The sequence below is a fragment of the Galendromus occidentalis genome, unplaced genomic scaffold (assembly GCF_000255335.2).
Source record: "Galendromus occidentalis unplaced genomic scaffold, Mocc_1.1 scf7180000077527, whole genome shotgun sequence".
NCBI classification, from domain to species: Eukaryota; Metazoa; Arthropoda; class Arachnida; order Mesostigmata; family Phytoseiidae; genus Galendromus; species Galendromus occidentalis.
In genome coordinates, this window is record NW_003805515.1 from 416,576 (window position 1) to 438,951 (window position 22,376).

General features: G+C 50.9%; 2 protein-coding genes across 2 annotated transcripts; one reads left to right on the plus strand and one right to left on the minus strand.

Annotated features, from left to right (window-relative positions):
* Positions 1-339: 339 nt before the first annotated feature.
* grh (grainy head) lies at positions 340-17,997 on the plus strand. Its single transcript, XM_029112759.1, has 13 exons — positions 340-409; positions 2,923-3,127; positions 3,355-3,849; positions 4,097-4,379; positions 12,337-12,509; positions 14,849-15,065; positions 15,196-15,348; positions 16,420-16,645; positions 16,749-16,950; positions 17,078-17,152; positions 17,267-17,444; positions 17,596-17,660; positions 17,877-17,997. Exons 1-13 carry the CDS (start codon positions 340-342, stop codon positions 17,995-17,997), a joined length of 2,463 nt encoding a protein of 820 aa, XP_028968592.1.
* A 2,267-nt stretch (positions 17,998-20,264) lies between these two features.
* On the minus strand, positions 20,265-22,330 carry LOC100904728 (phospholipase A1). Its single transcript, XM_003748060.2, has 5 exons — positions 22,002-22,330; positions 21,714-21,879; positions 21,294-21,549; positions 20,979-21,173; positions 20,265-20,831 (listed from the first exon to the last, which is right to left on the minus strand). Exons 1-5 carry the CDS (start codon positions 22,328-22,330, stop codon positions 20,587-20,589), a joined length of 1,191 nt encoding a protein of 396 aa, XP_003748108.1. The 3' UTR covers positions 20,265-20,586.
* Between the last annotated feature and the right edge of the window lie 46 nt (positions 22,331-22,376).

Below are 22,376 nucleotides of genomic sequence, written 5' to 3' on the forward strand. Positions count from 1 at the left end.
TTCCCACTGAAAAAAAGTGCGATATGCTCTTTTCTAACGTCGGATTCTTTTCCCATTGATTTCAGCCGCTCGCCCTCAACTGCTGCCGTCGAGGATCCGGACTCCTCGAGTTCGAGTGGAATCACAGCTGACTCTCGGGTTGCCGCCGAGCACAGCCCCTCGATCGACCCGGCGAACGTCGATCTACATTTCCAGAGTCTGCCGCCGAACGAGCAGTCAGCGGAGGCAGCAAGAGGAAATAGTCACGGTGAAATTCTGGTCATCCTCAGTGAGGATTCTTCGGTGGTCGGCGGGGCTCAGGTGACGTTATTGCAAACATCGGAAGGCGATGCACCGCGGATGGCGCTCGTGATGCCCGAAGGAGCCGCAGGTAACACTGCTCCTACCACGCTGGCTTCAGTCGCGACCGGTGAGTTTGCTTTTGGAACTCCTCAATCATCGAGTAGGGCTGTCGTTAAAGCGACGCGACCGCAGGGTAGATTCGAGCAGGGAGGATGAACGGCAATCTCAAATCAGGATCGAGCGTTTCGAGACCAACGAGCCGAAATAATTGACAGCGGCTCTGATGCAGCTTCGATAGTATGGCCGCGTCGAGCTGAACCCGGCGTTTAATTTCGCGGAAAAGCTGTTGTAAATTTCACGTGGAAAATTCGATTTTCTTCTCTGGTAATTCCATCCCGAAGAAGCTCAGGATGATTGCTCAGAGATTTATGGTCGGATCTGGGATCGGCGAGCTCCCTTTCCGGAGACCATTTGTTTCACGAGGCTCGAATGCGATAGCGATGAGGGAAACGCGGCTCAATATTGTCGACTGTTAAAAAGAAAAGCACTATTTACAACTTGTTCAGCGGCGCGTTGACATCTTTTTTCTCGTCCCCTGCACCGCACCGCGCGCTTATCCGTACAGCGAGGAACAACGTTCCAGGCGGACTTTCAGAAGGTCGAGTCGGAATGTCTCTCGACCGATGCGCGATTTGTTTCCTCGGAAATGTCGGAGATTCTCTCGCCGGCTGCAGTCTCGAGAATTTCGTCAGCGATTAGAGAACTTCCGCACCCTTTGCCGAGCAGCCGAATCGAGCCTTATCGCGGTTGGAAAAACGTGAAGTACGAGTGGTCGGAAAGAAAGGGAGGAGACGAAATCATTGACAGAGCGTAAGGGCAGATCCGAGAACGAATCGAATGCTGCTCGATTCGATTATTATTATTCGACGTTGACGACGCTCCAGAATTTCTAAATTCGCTTTCTGGCGTTTTTCTCTTCCCTTTTGATAGGGCCTCGTAATCTATCATTCGATCGTTTATAACTCCGGCATAGAGGTATCTGCGTGGAGCACGTACCGCGTCGCTCCGAGGCTTCTTTTCGCAGCGTATGAATATTCCTGTCGCCGCTCGCCTCTGCTTGGTCCTCTGCTCACGTTTTTTCGGAAGATTCATTCTCCATTGCGAATGGATGCCGAGGACTAGTCGGTTCGACCGAAGTACCATCATATGGCCCGGAGGCCCGGACGCGGTGTGGCGTTTTGATACATATTTTATTGTGATTTGTGAACGAGCGTCTGCGCCCGCCCGCTCGCGCGCCTGCCCGCTTACCTGTCTCTTCTGTAATAAGAATCATCAGAGGAAGGAAGAAAACGACCAGTCATTGGCCGAAAAGAGTCCGTCTCGAAAATAGCTGCCTATACGAGCGGGCTATAGCCTCTGATGTGGCACAACGCGAGCGACAGCCAGCCGACTCGTGGACGTAGCCACAGGCGCAGCTATCGGTTTAATTAGTTTGGAATACCGCGTCGACTCCGCAGATTCGGGACCGTGATCGGTCCCTCCTGCGTGGCGATAGCAGGTACCATTGTTTGTAAGAGACGAAGGCGTTCGGTGTTCTGCCTCGGCGATGCCATCTACTTTTCGCAGCAGAATTTCACGGCCGACGTCTCAGGCTGTATGCCCTAGCCCTGGAGGTTGCTCTTGCCAAGGAATCCCAGGGAGAGAGAGAGAGTACGCGGGAGGGATCGAGGTTTGTGATAGGGTTCCGGAGGATAGAGTTGAACTCTCTCAACAGAAACCAAGTCTCCAAAAGCCCCATCGGGAAGTCTCGCGGCATTCAACCAGAGATTATTCCTCTGATTGTCCTTTACGCATGGTCCTCGTCCATGGGGCTGCCGTTCAGCAACTTCACCAACTGGGATCTACGGTTATATGTAGAAGCGGCCCTGACGTCGGGAAGGTCCACTCGTTGACGTCTTCGGGACGGCGACCGAGCGCGCACACACACCAAACAGAGACAGACCGACCGACGCCGTCGGAGTCAGTAGATGAGGCTCATCGGCAAAAGTGCGAATCGCCGAATCGACGATGGCGACGACGCGATATAATCTGAAAGGCGAAAAAAAATCGAGCCAGAGAGCGGTTGGGGAAGATCATCTTTTCCATCCGCGATTGCTTTTCGTCTGACGGCACGGCTCGCTTGACGCTAACTCAGTACGCTTGAGTTGCTGAAGTCGTTCCAAGAGATAGGTACAGCCGGAATCCGAACGATTACGGCGGGAATAAGGAACCGAACACTCGAACCCTAAGATCGTTTCCATCGTAATGGAGACGTATCGAAATCTGTACACTTGATGATTGCGAGAACTGATGACTGACCATTCCGACTAGAGGGAATCCTAAGGCCCGAGGCGGCAATCTGTGCTGGTTTCGTGTTGGCTCGGTCCTTTTCTGTGGATGCTCTTTCATCTTCTTTTGCTGCTGCTGTCAATGCTGCGGCAGGAGCAGCAGTGGCGAAGACCGAATCGTATCTTTTCCCGATGGACTCCCGCTCAATCGAAGACGGCCCGACAAGATCGACGACGCTAGATCAGTCTGTTAATCTGTGGAGCAGCTTTTAACGTATGTCTTGCTTGGTGTTTTCTTCAATCGTCGTTCCAGTTGGCAGTCAGATCAAAGTCGAAGACTCTTGGAGACAGTACTACAACAGCGGTGGCGCAGAGAATCCGCTCAGTGCTGCTGCCACAGCGATGATCAATATCCATGAGGAGCAGGCGACGGCTCTGATGTACGAAAGTTACGCCTTCAAATCCCACCAGATCGGGCAGCCCAACGTTGCGTCCGCGGCCCTACCAGAACTTTGGAGGTGAGTTCGAAGTAGACTTATTTTCCAAATGATTTCGTTCACGAGAATCCGGGTGATTATTCCCATTAGCGGATGGTCTGTCACGAAGATCCGAGGATATTCGGAAAAAATAACTCTGGACGCGAGAAGTTCCACGAAAATCGTCCTTGAAATGAATACGGTCTATGTTCGGCACGCTACGAGCTTGTTGGACTCGAGTCGCCCAACCTAAAAATCGAGACTTGCAGCAGCCAGGGATCAGCGTCCCCGAAAGCCGCGGACTCTCCACACGAAACGGACGTTTTTCTGAACGACATCAAAAACGATCCCGGCTCACCCGTAACAGGACAAACCCAAACGACGCAAAACAACCTCTCGGCCGACAGCACGATTTCGATTGAGACGAAAGAGGTCGCTCTGGATGGGGTTCCGATATCGGTGTTGGTTCAGGTCAAGCAAGAACCTACCCAAAGTCCCGGGAACCCGAACGCGTCTCAATCCACAGTCTCGACCCAGGTCGAGCCCAAGTCCCCCTACAGCCCCGTGTACGCGACTGTGCAACAGGCTCAGCCCTATAGCGATCTCTTTTCGGCTCTTTCGGCGGGATCGGGTCAGGTCTTTGTCTCGAGTGTGCAGTCTAATGAAGGGTCAAGCCCTCGACCGGTCTACACGAACGGTGTTACCGTCACGGGTACAGCTTCAACCGTACAGAGCACCGTCACGACAACCGGAGATTTCTACAGGTGATTTGCGGAACGAGCTGTCGCCGGTGGAGGTTCGGAGATCTGCGGCTAACCTTCTTGCTGTGATGTGGATTTGCATGAGTGATGATGACGTTGGTTCTCGACGCGATCTGATGAATTCGAGCGACTACTCAACTACTGGGCGTTTTCGACTCCGCCGTACTGACTCCTTAACCTTCGGACTTCGTGTGGTACTCCGAGACTACAGTGTGCTCAACGACGAGAATTGACAGGGCGCTTCTTTCAGGGACTACTATCAGAACAACGGTGACTTCGCCGTGCGGAACTCGAACACGCCTCAGCAACAACAGACTCTAACCGTATTTCCGTCCGATGTCCTATCGAATCCCGTGAGCACCACGACCTTACCGACGGCGGATCCTCTGTTCGTTGAAAGGTACATCCGACCGAGCTCGCAAACGCAAACACAACCGTACAAGGGGCTCAATGGCCTCACGGTGGATCTACCGTCGCCGGATTCCGGCATCGGGGAGACGATGACACCCAGAGAACCCACAGGACTTCCCCAGGTACGTAATTTACTTAGAACAAAACTCTCGTCGCAGAGAGCCCTCGGAATTCCGGAGTGATCGTCCCTCGGTAGAGAGATGTCGCGAACCGAAATTACGGCCCTTCAGCGTCTCAGCTGTGAACTGTTCGGCTTGGGGAATCTCTTGCCAGTGACCTAACCAGGAAACTATTCGGATTGGCTGGACATTAGCGACTCCTGGGCATTGAGGAGACCGAACTGAAACACGGGAGTTTCATTCGAAACGCCTCCTCCAATTGGTAACAGCGCTGGTTTAAGCGTCGCTGGCTTCATATCGCATAAAATGACGACGGCGGTTGCAGCGACGGCGGCGGAGTCAAGGTCGACCGAACGCTCTTTGGTCAAGGTCACGCGATCTCCGTGAGCACTTTTACCATTTTCGCCGAATTACTTCGAGCCGATAGCGAGGAAGAACCGGGGAGAAAATTCGTTCTGATATAGTAAAAATGCAATTATCGACTTTTTATTAGTGCCTATTCGCTTTCTTAATAGGCCGAATCTGTACCTTTGGCTCGATCGTTTCTGCTTGCTTCATCGGTCGAATGGTGGGTCGACCGAATTTTCGGCTGCGGGTTCATCCCAGCGACTCAGGGTCGTCTCCCGACGATGTTCGCGATGCGAAGACCGCAGAGCTCAGTCTGCGTGTCATCGATGATGTTGAATCTCGCCGAAGAGCGAGTTCCGGTCAACTTCGTTTCCAAAATCTTCTGGCTCCGTGCCAATCGCCGAAATTCCATTTGCAAGTCGTCCGTTTGTCATCCCTAAGATCGCACTAAAACGAACGAAGAATCGCAGTGAAACTTCGCGCTTCACCCACGTTGCCGAAAGTGCGATCTCGCCTAGCTGGTCGAGCGGAGAGAGACATTCAGATGTGAGTGTCTGTCGCGCTGAACTTCACGCCGATGATGATGATAGCGATGGCGACGATGCTTATTAACGCCGCGATAGATAAGAACTCAGTGCACGCCATTCTGCTTACTCGAGGGAGTGGGTATGATCTGAAGTCCATTCTCCGTGAGCAGCACGCTCGTCATTACGGTATCCATTACGGCTGCCAACAACGCTCACCCGAGCGGCGGCTTGCCAGCCTCTGCAGGCGCCTTCATCCTTTTCCATTCGCTCGCCTCATCAGATCTTGACAAATCCACCAGTGAGAGCAGCGTACGCGGGAAAGGACGGAAGATATCCCCTTTTCGATTATACTGCCATGTTACCGCAGGAATCTCCTTTTCGCGTCGCGTGCTGCGTTCATCTCTTTCTCCTTCCCCGGCGCCGAAGTTTTTTCTCCGCCTTTATTCGATTTACTCTCTGCGGTGGCTCCGGCGTCGGACTCTAAAATAAATCGAAAGACAGCTGGAAGTCGAAACGTGTCCGGGGAATTTCGAGACGGGAGATATCGGAGATGGTCGAAAGGAAGGGAAAAATGGAGACATCGCTCTTACTTCGGAGCCAATATGAGGGTTCCGAGAGAACGCTTCCCGACCGCATTGACGCCGACGAGCGACGCAGACGAGCGGCGAGAGGAAGCGACATACCGAGTACACGAGCGGGGGGGTCTCGTGGCCTTCTTGGAAATTTGCGTCATGATTGATTCCTCTCTCCTCTCGGTGCTACCAACGTAATCATCCGAAGTCGAAGAGAGATCCAGCTCCGCGAGCGTCGCCGAACCTATCGCCTCGACGTGTGTTGCGAGGACTATTATCCTCAAATCTCGCATGGGTAAGAGCGTGACGCTCTAAGTCATGATCCTCGATTGTTCGCCTGATTCAGCAAACACGCAAAAGCGCTGGAATCCGATCCTGAGCATTTGGAGTTATTTGTGATCTATCACGATGGCGGAAATTCTCACGGTATCCGACTCCGAAGACTTCCATTGATGTCGCATCTCGGTTTTCTGAGAAACTTATTATTTCCTTTCGACTGGTGAAGATGACCCCCGTATCGGCGCCATAGGATTCTCGCAGTAATCCATCTCCTCGCGCGCCATTTTACAACTCGGACGAGCCCTCTCGAGACGAGTTGAAAGGATCGAATACCGTCGTGCCGATGACTCGGGCGGGAAGGCTGAGAATTGCGGCGTTTGTTTATTTTTTGGTTTTCCTCGCAAGGAGCGTCATCGGCGTTCAGCGGCCGATCGACGACATCTCAGATAGACGCTTCTGCAGAAGGATAATCTCGTAAAATTTTATGTCTCTCCAGCCATTAAGCCGCATTAGGAAAAGAGAGAGTTAGAGCGGATCGGTCTCGTCGGCACCTCCGCTTGCCGAAACGACCGCGGCTAGAGAACAGAGCGCCATAGGCGATCGAACGTTGCGAATCGCAGTGGATGCGTTCATGGAAGCTCCATTCGGGACTCTGCCACAAGTTTCTTCATCGAGTCTTTTTCGACGCCGATCCGGATCCATTCTTCATTTTCAATGGTGACGATGATCCTAATCGAGAGCAGGTCAACCGACGAAAGAGCAGACCTCGAACTCGTTAACTACGTCTCGATTATTCCGCATCTCTTGTCCGAGCCAGAAGTCAGTCAGCCGCGCCATCGCCGTTGACTCCACAAGGAGAACATGCTTGACGTTGACGTCTGACAATCGTTCAGGAAGACCGCGGCCTAACTGCTTGGCATAACGACGACGACAACTGGATAGCTAGGCGAACGCACGGGGGAAGGAAATAAAGCAAGGAGTGCCTTTTGAAAATTGAAATTCTAACCCGGTCAACGAGCAATAGAAACGGAAATCGGAGCTACGGGTACTCCATCGGAAAAAGCAACTCCCGAATTGGATTAGACGGGAGAAATACGAAGCGCGCCTGCACACACCCTGACTTTAAATCAAAGTAAGAAAAATATTTGGTCCGAGAAATTAAAACGAAATCGGACTGTTGACGCTGCAGCGATTTTGAAGGTAATCCCCGAGTCTCGGTCGGAATGACAAATTTCGGCGAACGAAAGAAAAACAGAATTCCATCCGAATTCACAGCGGTAGACGTGTTGAAGTCCGATGATTGCACTGATCAATATTCCCCGTGTTGACCCCCTATTCCCTCACGCTGGCAGTCTCCGGGAGTTGGCGACCGGAGATGGGGGTATGGCTGGAGCCGCATGAATACGAGTTTTCATTCAGAATCCTCGGCCCGCAGTCGAAACCTGCCGCGGTTCCACAGAATCAAAACTGCAGGTTTCCCATGCGACCACCCATTAGATCATCGACTCCATACGTGGCTTATCCATTGATGAATCGGCACATTGATTATTTTGCCGTGGAATCGTGACCGCTCGTCAACTTTCCGGCAGCCGCGCTTAACGTTGGCTACTCCGATCACGAACAGCAAAGTTGTTTGTAGTTCTGCTACCTCTAGATTGCTGCCTTACCAAGCCACTGGAAGGCGAGCTACAAATACCATCGACGCTCTATGACTGATCGGAGAAGTTACCTCGAGACCGATTAATTCGCAGTGCCTACAGCGTGCGCGAAAGCCTAATTATCGGAGCGTTCGTACTCCTGTCTTCTTCTTCAATTCAGCGTATCTGCCAGAAAGCTTCAGAAGCACGCGATCATTATCTGATTGTCTTGGCAAATTGTTGAGGAACTCGCAGTTCGAAACCACGGACCTTCGATCCGATTCGCACGTTAACGGAGAATTCGATTCGTAAATTGAAATCACGAGATAATTACGCGAAATTTATGGCACTCGCCCGAGCGGAGTCGCCCGCTGCGACGCACTGACGCACTGAAATCGAAGCAGGGACTGAATTCTTTTGCTTCGCTTTCGATTAAGATTGCTTTGACTTTTCTCCTCTCCACTTGGGCACTTGGCGTTCTCTGGTAGAAAGGAAACGGCGACGTTATTATACTGATTGTGTTCCGAAGCAACAGTCGCTGCGACCGCTGCCGCTGCTACTTCTGCTTCTGCAGCTCCTGCCATTAATCCTCGTTCCTCTGCTTCTACGACCGCGAGTTATCTACCTTCACAAAGGCACTCGAGGAAAGAAGTCGGAGACGGTGAGATTCCTTATCTGCGAGCTATCGACGAAACTCTACAAGCGAGGATTCTGCTCACATTCGGGGAGTAGTTTGCCCAACTGAGAAATGATGAAGGAGATCATTCCTCCCTCCAGAGGTTTTCGGATTGGATACGCAATCTATCTAGTCCGATGATAATTGCGAGTTCGTAGAGTTGAGGACCACATGAAGACCGGAGCTGTTCATGACTTCGGTCTACTCCGATCGTACGGCATCGAATTTCTCCGTCACACTTAGGTGAGAGCTTCTAATTCAGGTCGGCTGTCGTTGGCCACCAGATGGGCTCGACACGGTGTCGCTTGCCTTGTCCGAAGACGATCTTCATTCGATGCCGATTTCGCTGCTTCAATTTCGTTGGGAAGACATAGAGCGCACGCACATATCTCGTGGAGAAGTGTTGCCGATGTTTTTTCGCATCTTTGTCCCGATCTCCGTTCCCGTCTTCGCAAGCGCGGCGGAGCTACTGATTCGACTGTATTCGGAGCTTCGGAATGGACTGAAGCACTTCATCGGACGGTCAATGGTGACGGGAGAATCGGAGAACGAACGTCAATGAGAAGCAATTAAGAAATCAGACAATCTAACGACGATCTAGCGGGCATAGGAATGAGCGTTCACTAGGACAGTATACAGAGAAACAAACCAATTCGATCCGAAAACATCGAGTTCCAGAATTTTGATCTCCGAGAAAACAAAATGAGAGACCGCATGTCCGCCTTGAAGTTTTCTGTGTTTTGGGACGATTAATCTCGCTAAATATTACTTCGCGGGAGGTTTTCTCTTCTGTTCGGCCTGTCGGAGGACTTGCGACAAAAGAGCCAATGATCGCGCGATAGATACTCGAGCAAATGATACCTTTGTGATTGCGTAAGAAAAAAAACAACCATATACAAATATGTAGATGAGCGAGAGATTCAGATGATTTAATGACGGCTCGAACGACCGCCACAACGGCCGAGGGCTAGTCCAAACGCTCTGGAAAAGGTGTCACGGTCTGCGGTCGGTCGCCTTCTGGATTGTTTGTCTCCTAGCACCGCGGAGTCCCTTCCGTTCTATCTTCTCTGGTCCATTCCCAATTCATCATCCCCGAATCGATGGTGCCTGTGTCCTATCGAGTTTTCTAGTCCGATTATTCGTCTAAGTTTCCTGCAGTTCATCAGGTGCGAGCAGTGCTCCTCCCCTGGCTCCTGTTAATGTTGTCTGTTCGGTCAACAGCGGAGTGCGTGGCAAGTCAGTTAGTTCATCCATCCGTACGATCGACGATTATTATTAATGAATGCAAATTCGCTCTTTCATCCCGTCCCATCTCCTTCTGGTCGATTTCTCTCTGGGTGTATGCAATTTTTCTTTCCCCTACGCTTCTCCGACATCCATGAACAATGAATCGCCCGTGGAAAAGCGAACTGTCTGAATGCTGCCCGCTTGCTCGTTCGCTCGCTCACCGGCAGGCTGGTTGACTGTTATTGTTCGATAATAAATAAAGTGGCGACCAGCACCATGAAAGTGCTCATAATTACGCTCGGACGTTTCTTCATCTTCGATTTCTCGCTCGTTGAATCATCCTCTTCGCTTTCCACGTGGCTCCTACATACACTCGTCGTCGTCGTCGTCGTTGGCGACTCCGTCTACCGTGGACTTTCCCGATGAATTGGGGGGCCGCGCCAGACCGGTAATCGACGGCATCGACAATCGACGCCATGGGGCAGGAGGGGCGGAGGGCAGGGGGAAGGGGAGAGAGAGGCTGGATGAATCGAGATCCCAACCTCGGTGTGCGATCAGACGAATGGCCAAGCGAAGGGAGGATGGGCGAGATCGGTCTTTTGACTCTGAGCGGGAAAACGAAGATTGAACCGTCGTCACAAACGGACGCCGTATGCTGCTGTCATGACGCGACGTCATGACATAGTTTTTTCTCGTTCGGAGAACTCTCATCTCCCGCTGCATTGCTCTCTTCGTCGAACTCGCGGCTGGATTATTTTCATTTTTGCTGCTGCTCTCATATCACTTGTTGCTCTGATGTCTTGACGCATCGCTTGCTGTCGTCCTTACTGCCGAAGCGGCAGCAGGAGCAGCGTCCACCGATGCGCCTATTGTTGCACGTATTCTTGTGGCGGCGGCGGCGGCGGGTTTTCCTCGCTGTCATCGTTCAGCGGGCATTGTCGTCATTGTCATGTTGCTTGATGAGTTTCGGCGACTGGCCGGTCCGACGTTTCGATTCGAAACGCCGATGACGCTAAACCCTCTTTCGACGGGGTCGGAATAGAAATCAAAATCTCAATGAGGTTCCTTCCCCTATCAGTCGTTCGACCGAAGGAATGGAGTTGCTCGTCACCTGCTGAACGCCACTTCAGTGCCTCTTGGATTTAATCTTCGATCCTCATTTCAAGAGCAATGAAAGCTGCGGGGAGTATCAGAAGAACGAGAAGGGGTAAACTCTCCAAATATGTTACGGTATTCATTTCGAAGACGGAGGAATAAAAAACGGAGCCGAGCCATCGGCCTGGAACGGGATCAACGTCTCGGTGCGATGATGGCTGCAAGTTCCTAATCGTACGCGAGTTCTCCTCAAGTCATTCATTCGCAAACCACACCGATCGCTCGCCTGATGGAGTGGAGCCGGTGCGTCCTCTCCCTTTTGATGGGCTTTATGAAGTGAATCAGATTTTCACTTCGGGTGGTCAGCGAGAAGCGGTTCGTTGCCTTTGTCTGGGAGATCGCTGGCACCGCACGTTCTCGTTCTCGCAGGCGTGTTGGGAGTCTGATTGAATTCCGTTCATGGCGGTGACGGCAAAAAGCTGTGTTCGATAGGCCATTTTCTCTTTTTCTGTTTTCCTCACTCGAAAACAATGAAAACATGAACAAGCGCCGATTAATAACTAGAAGCCGAGAGCCGCCCCGATTCCGAGCGATGCTGGTGCCGTACGGCGCCCGACCGCTTGTCTACTGCCGTTGTACAGGTGTGGCTGCGCAGGAAAACGTGAGAGGAACAATGAGAGACTGCGCTACGGCGAGCCCTATCGGAGTCCGTTGACGCTGTTAGGTATTCACAGTGTGCGAACGGAATCCGGAACGCGGTAACGAGTCTACCGTCCGCCCGGAGGCCAGTCCGTCCAACTAAGCTGCGGGGGAAAGTAATCTTCTGACGCTATTACATATGGGTTTTTCGACCTGGATTGAAAAAATCGCAACAGCTTGCAATTCAAGAAGCGTTCGATCGGCTGCTCTGGAACGCGCATACTCGACCGATAGACCAGAAACATCTCGTGTTGGGGTGGAGTTACAGCCAGTCGAGCGCCGATTTCGATTCTTCGGCAGCAGATGACCGACAGTCGAGTCGTTCGGACGTCCTTACGATACACGACCGGTTCGTTGATACTGTTTGATGCGAGGCAGCTCCAGCGGCAATCAGACTGCGTTCCGGGCGACAGGGATTTTCTTTGGTATGCGATCGTCGCCTGCTCTTCGCTGACGATGGGAAGCCCACCGGTTCAGCCGCTCGCCCACAGCGGATACACACAACCGACTCACTCCCGGGGTGGCTGAGTGACAGCGGGGAAAACGGAATGTTGTGGCGTGCCGGGAGTGCCTGAGGCGAAGGTTTCCTTTGTCGTTTGCAATCAGGACGAATAGTTTGTTGTTATACTTCTCGGGCGATGGAGCAGTGTTCGTCTCCGCCTTCATTATTCGCAATCGACGTCGCCTCGAATGATTCCAGACTTCGGAACCGTCTTCAGAGCCGTGGAGAGAACACCTTTCCGCATTCTGGGCCAGGGTTTGACGCCTTCTCTCCCTCTCGGATTCGATTGACCATTCTTCTCTACATTCTCTCGAAACGATGTACTCTGATCCTTCCGGCGATTTCCACAGGAGAGCTGCCATGATTCCTGACTGTATTCGTGTTTCTTACTTTTGCAGATCTTCGACTACTCGGATATCCCAAATTCGACGACAACACTCGTCACATCACCCGCCAGCTCCGTGACAGGCCAGGGAGAGCTTGTCAGCAACTCGCGAACAGGCCAGAGATGCCGATCATGGCACGAGTACGGGAGGTCGAACGAATCAGACAAGATCCTCATACCAAAAATGTGAGTTTTCAAAAGATGCGTTCAAACGCGTTCGAAGCCAATCTCAGGTTCGCATTTAGAAGAATGACGATGCTCCTCGAACGGGCTGCCATGGCAAGTCTCGAGCGCGGCTCCGCTCCTCCGGCTCCCGGAGAAGCTCTCGAGACTCCGCGATGATTATAATATCAAAAAGTTACATTTGCATCAGAGTTGTTTTCGTAGGAAGTCCATTTGACTTCGGTCGAAATGTGTTTTTCTTCTCCGTGTCGAACCGTTCAGCAAGGTATTAGCATACCCGAGCGGCAGTCGCCGGCTCCTGTGCGGAGAACGAGCGTGAAGAAAACGACGCAACCACGCCTCGACTTTTTGTCCGCGATTGAGCCGGAGCGAGCAGCTTGAAAGCGAGCATTTCAGATGCTTCCCTTCAAATTTAGGAGACTTCAGCAAAGCGTCAAACCATCGAAAAAGACTGAATTCATGTTTGCGAAGAAGTGAAGCGTGCCTCCTCGATTTGATTTGCTTTCTCCGAGTCGAGGGCTTCGAAGACTCCGGAAGCAGGCGACGGGGATTCGGGCGGATTTCGAGGCAGATCCTATATTCTGATCTTCAGTCTGCTCCTCCCGCTGTGTGTCCCCACTCCTCCAGATCCTATCTGGAAGCTGAAGACGAGGAACTCCATCAGTGAGGATTCCGAAGTTGCCGGACAGCGGGCCCTTGATGGAAAGAACGAACGAGCGAATACGTGTGTCGAGAAGCCAACATATTCCGGGAACCCTGCTGACGCGCGCCGAGCTCCGGTGGGATGTCGTGCCATATGCAAAGAATTCTGTGTTGTCGGCCTCATGCTTGCGCGTGTGTCGACTGCGGCGATCAAGCAAACGGGCAAGCGATCGTCCGAGATATCGAGCGAGCGATAGAGCGAGGGGACGAACGAAGATCACGTTCAGAAATAACGTGGACGTATGAAGCAGCCAATTATGGGTGCGTCACCTCCATGTCGACAGCGCGACGGCTCGCTTCTCCAGTTCAAACGATTCCAACGGCAGCCGACCGCAGAGCACTGCTCCGGCGAACCCGAATAGATATATTTTTTTCTAATTTACTGAGCCTCTACTGATCCATCCTGCCGTATATTCGCGAATTTTTTGAAGTCAAATTCGAAGGACTGCGATGGAAGTTCTCAGTCACTTTCCGGAGACCGAACCTCACCCGGCGCGCTTTACCTTTAACCCTTTGGGGATTGTGAATCGAGCATGGCAATTCTTGAGTGATCGTCGGGCTGAGGGGAAATTCCGATAATTGTCGACATCCTGCTGTTCCCCTCTCGATCTACAGCTCCGAGGACCGAGAAGGACAATCCGGCGAATTTCCGTTATCGTTTGGATCTGCATCTAATCGAACAGAGAGCTCTTGTCTTTTTCGTGGTCCTTTCTGGTCTGCTCATTTACCTCACATTCTCGTTTTGGCCGCGACTAAGAGCGTAAGCAGCGGTGTCTCTTCTGACCATTCACCCTGCTGTATCGCGGCGTGGTTGGGCTCTCTGTGTGTGGTCGTCGGGCTCGTCTACTAACAAGTCATTTCTGTATAATGCTCTGACGTTAACCGAACTCCCTGAGATTCTTCCTTGAGGCAACAGAAAGCATGTAGTAGAAGCGAAAAAAAAACACTTCAGCTGTCTTGTCAGATATTCGCCATCGCAGCCAGAATGACAACGGGCATACGTGTCGCTCTCCGGGCCGATCGATCCAAGCTCTTTGCTGAAGAATCCAGCGCGCAGTGCGATCGACTCTTACAAACGCCTGAGCATGAAATTTTAACAAATAGGAGGAGTTCCAATTTTTTCCATCTTCTGCCGATGCCACTCCCGCCGTCAGTCGCGCCCATTGCGGCTGCGTATTCATCTTGGCAGCATGAAAAACGGCACCATGAGCGTCTCATGGTGCTTCAAATCGCCACTCTTCCGAAGTATCTCCTCGTAGGTGATTCTACTCACTGGATTCCAGTGCGGGGTCGATGAGCGAACGGCATTCGACGGTAGCGCTCGAGGGAGTTGCATGGTTCTGCACCTGCGGTCCGAGAGGTTCCCCAAATGCAGGCAGAAGGCATCGAACCAGATGAGAGGATTTCGGAATCCCCATCTAGCGACTTTTCTAGTCTCAATTTAGTACTCAATTTATGAACGAGCGAACAAACGAGCGGGCCCATCCGTTCTTCGATCCCTGGAAACGAGCCCTTTCTTTAGAGACTGTCCATCGATTCGGGACCGTCCCTAGCTAGAATATTCGTGGTAGGGAGGAATTTCGAAATCGATCGAATCCAGAGACAATCTCTAACACCGAACATTTCTTTGCCCCTTTCAGCCATTCGGACGTAGGCTTCAAGTATTACCTTGAGTCACCGATCTCCACGTCAGTCCGGAAGGAAGATGACAGAATCACGTACATTAACAAGGGCCAGTTCTACGGAGTCACTCTGGAATACGCTCCCGATCCGGATCGACCGCTGAAGAATACCCCGGTCAAAAGTCTTGTTATGCTCGTCTTCAGAGAAGAGAAGAGCGCTGAAGATGAAATCAAGGTAATCTCAGAGTTCCCATCACTAATGTAAGACGGGATCACCCGCGAAAGGTTTCCCTGCGAGCAGGGGAATCGGGAGCTCCTATCTCGGCATCTAGCGATACTAATCCAATTTCGGACGACTCCCACAGGCATGGCAATTTTGGCACTCACGTCAGCACTCGGCAAAGCAACGAATCCTCGATGCCGATGTCAAGAACTCGTCGGGAATCGTCGGGCCCATTGAAGAAATCACACACAATGGAATAGCTTTCTACTGGAACCCCTTGGAAGGCCCCGCAAAGGTTCGATCGCTTTGGAGTCAATTACAAACTCATTTTACTGTATACTCTCCGGTGCTCTACCCGTATCATCAATCAGGCCCACACACATTAGCCCGAAAGTTATTTTTTCCTCCCCCTCTTGCTGAACTAGCGGGGGTTTCATGAGTCGACACGAGCGAGCAAAAGGGGCTCTATCGTCTATTGTGCCTCGCCAAATAATGGAGAGGTAGAAGAGATGATTTATTTTGCAAGTTTTCTGGAGTCGGTCGAGCTCCGGCTGATTCAGCCGAATTTTCGGTAAGAAGCAAGCCCCCACTCATTCGGCTTTCGGGCTGATGGACTGTCGCCGCTCTACCACGGTCTAAGCGGTTCGGTATTCGGACGATCGTCGGTCTGTGGCTCGGTATTCACTTACTCATGCTCACTTAGGCTACATCCGGAACAAAATCGGAGCGACGCTCCGAGTAGCCCCTGAGCTGGGTCAAGAAGTACACAGAACGAAAGCACTGATTTCGCGGACCCTGTTTCGGTCGAATGGACTTTTAATTGCTGATCGAGATACTAGGCGAAAAAAGATGATTATTTGGACACACTGATATGGCAGTTTGCAACACGTCGATTGCAGCACGCGAGACATGAATCCACCGAGCAAACTGATAGCCCAGCTGTATCATATTCTAATGAAAGATTCGTAACTCCGCCGAAGCGCCTCATTTTATTATCCTCCTTTCTTAATATATTGGCATCTCGGATACGAATGAGTCGTGGATATCCATTCACGATCGTATGCTGAATAACTGCGCGCCCCATTCTGAAGAATTGCTCGCGCAGAGCTGATGGAACGAGTTCATTTCGGTCTATGGGGATGTGTCGGTCGAACTCTTCCGGATACATTTTCCGTCTCAGAAAGCATTCTGATTTCTCTGCGGGTTTCCAACGGAATAGCACCGGAAAGCGCCAATGCTCGAAGCGCCGTTGAGCACTGGCCTCCCGAATCCGGACCCCGATGGATTCCTCTCATTGCCTGCGTATTGCGTACCGCCTTTCTGTCTTTGTGCCTCGGGAGTGCTGATAACGCTCGAATTTTCACAGATCAACGTGGCTGTGCAGTGCTTGTCGACGGATTTTAGCAATCAGAAGGGTGTGAAAGGCCTTCCGTTGCATATCCAGGTCGACACTTATGATGACTACTGCGAAGGATCTCAACCCGTTCATAGAGGGTACTCGCAGATAAAAGTGTTCTGCGATAAAGGCGCGGAGCGTAAAACTCGTGACGAAGAACGCCGGTCGCAGAAACGAAAACTCACCGCTACTCAAAGTGAGTTTCCGATCGAGCTGGAGAATTCTCGCAAGTCCCTACGTATGCGATGAGACTTCAGACGGAGTCCTTATGATAAAACTCTCAATGCCCTTGTTCCCAGATGGTCGAAAGAAAATCGAGGAGATGTACCACACCACATGTGACCGTACGGAATTCTACTCAATGGCCGAGTTATCGAAGCCCCCGGTGCTATTTACACCCACGGAAGAAACTGAGAAATTGATCCAGCAATCCCAACAGGGTAACAATGTGGACCTGAATTTCTACACAAGCGGCTCAATAGACGATCCGAACTCGCAAGGGTAAGGGAAACTCAAGCCGCTTCTTCAGCTTATTGTGGACGATGGTTCCTTCCCGAGACGAGACGCCGGGTACGGGCTCCTCAAGATCAAGAAATGACTCGCTAAAGTGATTCGATCTATTCCCAAGGATGGACGCTTGCTCACGACCTGGATCCACGAGTGATTCGCTTCACGACTGGTCAGGGATCTACACTCAGAACAGGTTGGTTCCGACCGCCCATGTTTTTGACGGCGTATTATTGAGGCGATCGCGGGAGGATCCCGGAGTTCTCAGCATGATGAAGGAGGTGGTTTCACAAAGAGAGCATCTTCACAGGGAACGCGAGCTCCTGAGTACCACTGCAGCACCCGAAGTCGTTTCTACGCCACCACCGCAGAAAAAACTGAAGGCCTTTCCGACCGATAGAGTTCTCCTGTACGTCCGCCAGGAGAAAGAGCCAGTATTCCAGGCTCTGCATGTCGTCCCTCCCAGTCTCTCAGGGCTCGTGAAGGCGGTAAGTCCGTCGATGGATGACGAACTCAGATCTTGTCCGACGCTTCTCTCGGAGAATCGGTCCTCAACCATAAATCGAGCCAGTCCGCAAATCCCGAAGAAGCCAACTTCTCTGATTTCTCATGTGATTCCTTTCTCTCTCCCATGAGCAGCTCGAAAACAAGTACAAAGTACCGGCAAATAAGATCAAGAGTTTGTACAAACAATGCAAAAAAGGGTAAGTTCCTCAGTAAGCGACGGAATGGTGCAAGGGTCGCCTTCCCCCCCCTCCTCCTCCGGCTCTCGCCCGATCGGCGCCCCTAGGAGCATTCTTCCTAGTAGTTCGAATTTCTACACCGATAAGCATAATAATCTGATACTGTAATCTATGATTCTGTCCGGTCCTGCGATCATGGATAAATGTATTTCAATTCATACGTGTTATTCCCCGCAGGGTCACCGTCGAAATGGACGACGATGTTGTCAAGCATTATTGCAACGAGGACACGTTCCAAATGAGCGTCCTGAAGGACCAAGACGACGACTCGCTGATGGTCACACTCTGCGAAATGTGATCCAATTCGGCCGAAGCTCCCGAAAAAGCCGAGGGAGTTCGACTGATATAGATAAAGCCTTGGGAAATATGAACGGTACAAACGGAAAGCGAACTCACAATCCAAGAGCAACTCCGACAAACAAGAGTTTATCTGTATAGCTTTGTGTTCGACATTTTCAGCCACGACGTGACGTTAATGTGTGAGGATCCAGTAGTCAATTCGAGTGGAAAAAATATTTTCGATGAGTGCTTTTCCTCTCGCACCAATTTTATCAGAATGTTGTTGTGAATGACGTTCTCACGTCAGTCAGAGTCAAGATGCCATGAAAGGCTGTCACGATACAACTTGGCGCAAGCATCGGGTTTGCGCGAGTATCGGGCCCTTTGTACATAGATTGAGCAGACAGAAGACTGTTATGTGATCGGGCTGCAGCGGTTGCAGTGATTTCACAGGACTCTATCGCTTAGTTGACTCGCGGACTGATCAGTCGGTTGGTCGGTCGATATACCGATAGATGTGCTTCACGAGAATGTGTTAGTGATAGCCATTGGTGCGTGTATTTACAGCGCACCATCTGATTGGATTCTTTGTATTGTCAATCTTTAGCGGTGAACCCGCAATTCGGATGCACTTCTCCTAGTTGTATGATGTCGCCAGCACAAAGGATCGTTGGATTAGGCCTTTCTGACGGATAGAGCACGCCGCGCCGTCAAGGGGAACATTTTGTAAGGGCTGTCGAATCGCCGGCAAATGAAAAGGCGTCTAGATATCTCTCGATGTCCCGCGTAAGAATGAAGCTCTCAGATAAATCATGGGCAGGCTCACGTGGCGGCGGGCTCGCGTAGAGTTACTCGATGGATCGGTTGAGAAAAGCAGGAATATCTTCGTTTCCGAAGTCGATACTCATGAAGGAGTTCGCGAATAAATTCCGATCCACCAATGTGGGGGTCTTGGGTTGTCAAAAAAATCAGTAATCCGACGCAGCTGAGTCTATCTACTGATTGTGAGTCTCAGAAACGAACAAACAACAGTGCCAAACCAGCCCAAGTAGCACCGTATCAAGTCCGACACAGAATTAAACTCGGGTATCGACGCGATGTATATCCTGTTCCGAGAACACTGCGACCGACTCAAAGCTTTGCGCGATCGAGCGGAGAGCAGAAAAGTGAAAGTATTTTGGAGGGGACCTCTGCGAGTACAAAAGGCGCGGATAGGGAACGAGGTTGCTAAATAATGGGACCCATCGAAGGCATCTTGGTTGTCGTGAGCTGCGACGCTTCATGTCGAACACGAATTTCGGAAACCGTACTCGGGTGAAATCGTTGCTCTTGCGACCACCGTCTCTAAACCCACACTCAACACTAACAGGCTGTGTCTCCGAGGATACAAACTTTTACGAACCGTTTTGATCTCCTAATTTCTTATCCGGTTATTTTTTATCCATGATCTTTTCTTTTCATTGGGGAAGATCGGGCGTCGCTAACGAGCGTCTCGCACGACAAATGAGGTGGCGCCCAAAATTATTATTGATCATACTTCTTTGACCTAATATTCGCGGAAGACGATGGTATATTCTTTGCGATCATATTCTTTGCGCTTTACAAGCACCGGTTGCTCTGTTTTCAGAGATATTCAGCGTCGACCTCGTATCGGGATGAGAAATCTCCGGCAAGGGTGGGGGAAGTTGAACCATGCAGAATATGCTCTCAGAGCTTTCGTATTTTCTCGAGTAATCGATTCTGGGACGAGTGCTCTCCCGATGAGGTCTCAAATAGGGTGATAGATATTTCTGATCCCTGCAAATTTCTACCACGATCGAATTCCCCAAATCGATGAATTCTTCCTGTCAAAGCTTAGATTTCTGAGATAAGACGGAGGGATCGAGTTCGGTACCGGAACATAATTTGATCGGATCACCGAGCTCAGGTAGCAAGTGAGCGAAACAATGTTTCGTTCTAATTCCTGGGTGTGAACTGTCTACCATAACTCAGCCGCGAGGAGACGAAGTTTCGCCGTGAATTTCGTATTACGAGAAAACTTCGGAGTAGAACGAGATAGAGAAGATGATTCTACAACAATACTGAATGAAGTGTTTTGTGCAGAACATGATCGCATCATAAAAAAAATCATGATTCATGGAATAAAGTTTATGTTCTACATTGAATTGCTCATCCTGTACTGATCTTTGGGTGAGCTATATTAACTCGACCCGTACGGGAAGAGACACGCTATAGAAGAACCAGAGTTCCCGCTACCTGACTCACCGAAATTCGGGGGGCTGCCCCGACGATGATTGCGATGTTGTGAAGGGGAGTTTCGGATAATGTCTTCCATGTATCAGAAGCTCAAGTTGGCCGAAATTCGATAAGTTTATCTACATAAACATATGGTTCTGCGTGATTCCCAGAAGGCAGGGGGCTGCTTGCATGACTTACTTCTAATTAAAAAATTGTTACAACGACTAGTTCGAAGATAACTGTATTGTGGGTGCATTTTCCTTTCAAGTCGGAACAATTCTTTGGAATCTGTACATGGAACCGCTACGAACAACACCTTAGCTCTGATAAAATGATCCCGGTACTGCCGAATCGCTCCGCCAATAACCTTTCACGCAGCACAATAGGGTGCGGACGAATTCGTTTCGAGGTACTGCATGCCGTCGCCCGTCTGAGACACAGTGTCGTACGATATGCGACTGAAGTTCCCGATGGCAGATATGCATGTGCCGTTTTTATAGCCGCCGATGCCGTTGACACAGGAGTGAGAGATGAATTCGCAAGGTGTGTTCGCCAACTGATTCTCGACAGCTTCTACGTAGTAATCGTGAGCTCTCTTGTGAGCACACACGAGATCTGACGGAGGAGAAGAGCAATCATGTAATTAGGGTTTCGGTCAGGCGTTCGAGAATGTGAATATTGGGTCACCTGGAGCTACAATGACTTCGGTCAGTTCCTTCTGTATAAGACGAGACGCTGATACGTCCTCGAGGGAGCACTCACCAACTTCCCAGCATCCTGGTTGAAAAGTTCCGCCGTTAATGTAGAAGTCTACGTGCCCAATAGGGTGTGCCACGCCAAGCTTCCCAGTGAGGATCGAATCTCCGGCTGATGTATGGAGCGCATCCACGTACATGGCGTCACTCGTATTCAGACCAACATTATAGGCTTCGAAGAGTGGAGAGGCTGCATCCAGAGCTGGGAATGAAAGTATGAGATACTGGTCAAGGATATTCGAACGAATGCTGACATGCCGGGAAAGCCACGAATTCCCCTCAAGTTCTGATGTAGAGCTGAAGACGAGTCGCTTCTCCTCACCCGTGATTCGATTGACTTTCATACCGCCCGAGATCTGTTTAAAGTACTCGGCGAAGAAGTGGCCGCACTGAGCGCCTAGAGAGTGACCGACGTAGTGAATGGTCACGGGTTTCAAGGCATACGTTGACATCAGCTGGTGGAGCAAGACGGCAATTTGGCGACCCACTAAATCTGTGTTGACAACGGCTATCGGATAGAAGAAGTCGTAGGGTCCCGCGCCGTTCAGCCAGTCGACGAGGATGACGTTGTGCTGTCGCTGTTGAGGGGAAAGAGATAATCGCCTGCTTTAGTGCATGACTCGCGGGGGATCCCGCTAGGCTATATGCGCGGATTCAGAGCCCAGATATTTTGAAAGGGCGAATTCAATACGAGCGCCAGGCCTCTACGTAGTTGAGGTGTTAAAACTTGCGTCGTCCGTACGTTTTCGATGACGGTGTTCTTGAGAGTAACCATCCAGTCAGAATTCGAGTCCGCTGCGAAGCCATGATTCACGATGAGAAGTCCGCGGTTTTTGTCTTCAAAAATCGTTTTGTTCAAGCCGCTAACATTCGTGTAGTTCAGCAAGAGCGCCGTCGAGTTATCGTACCTTGGAATCAAGTTTCTGGTGTCATACAACGGCATCACATCCATCTACGAGACTGATAGGAACAAAAAAAGATCCGAATGATGCAAATCGTATTATGATGCCGAGCTCTCATACACACTCACCAAGGGTACAGACGGAACGTCGTGTTGATCTGTTCGGGAGTTTCCGGTAATAGGTGAATGTAATGGAAAGTTCCATTGCATGCATCGAAGCAGCCCAGACCCTTGAAGCACTCGGTGCATTTGAAGGGGTGAGGGATTCTCCCAGTAATGACATCTTCCACTCCTTTCCAAATATGCCAGAGATAATCAAAGACGTTGCCCACTTCATGTACGCGGTTCAAATTCAGAGGATGGGCATGCTCAGGCTCTCCAAAAGCAACGGTAGGCCGGTTGACACCCTGAGCGCAGTGGGCCAGAACACACAATGTCACAAAAAACGGGAACCTCATTGCGCTCATTAGAGGATCTCGCTAGTTCAGGTCTTGCTCGGATGTC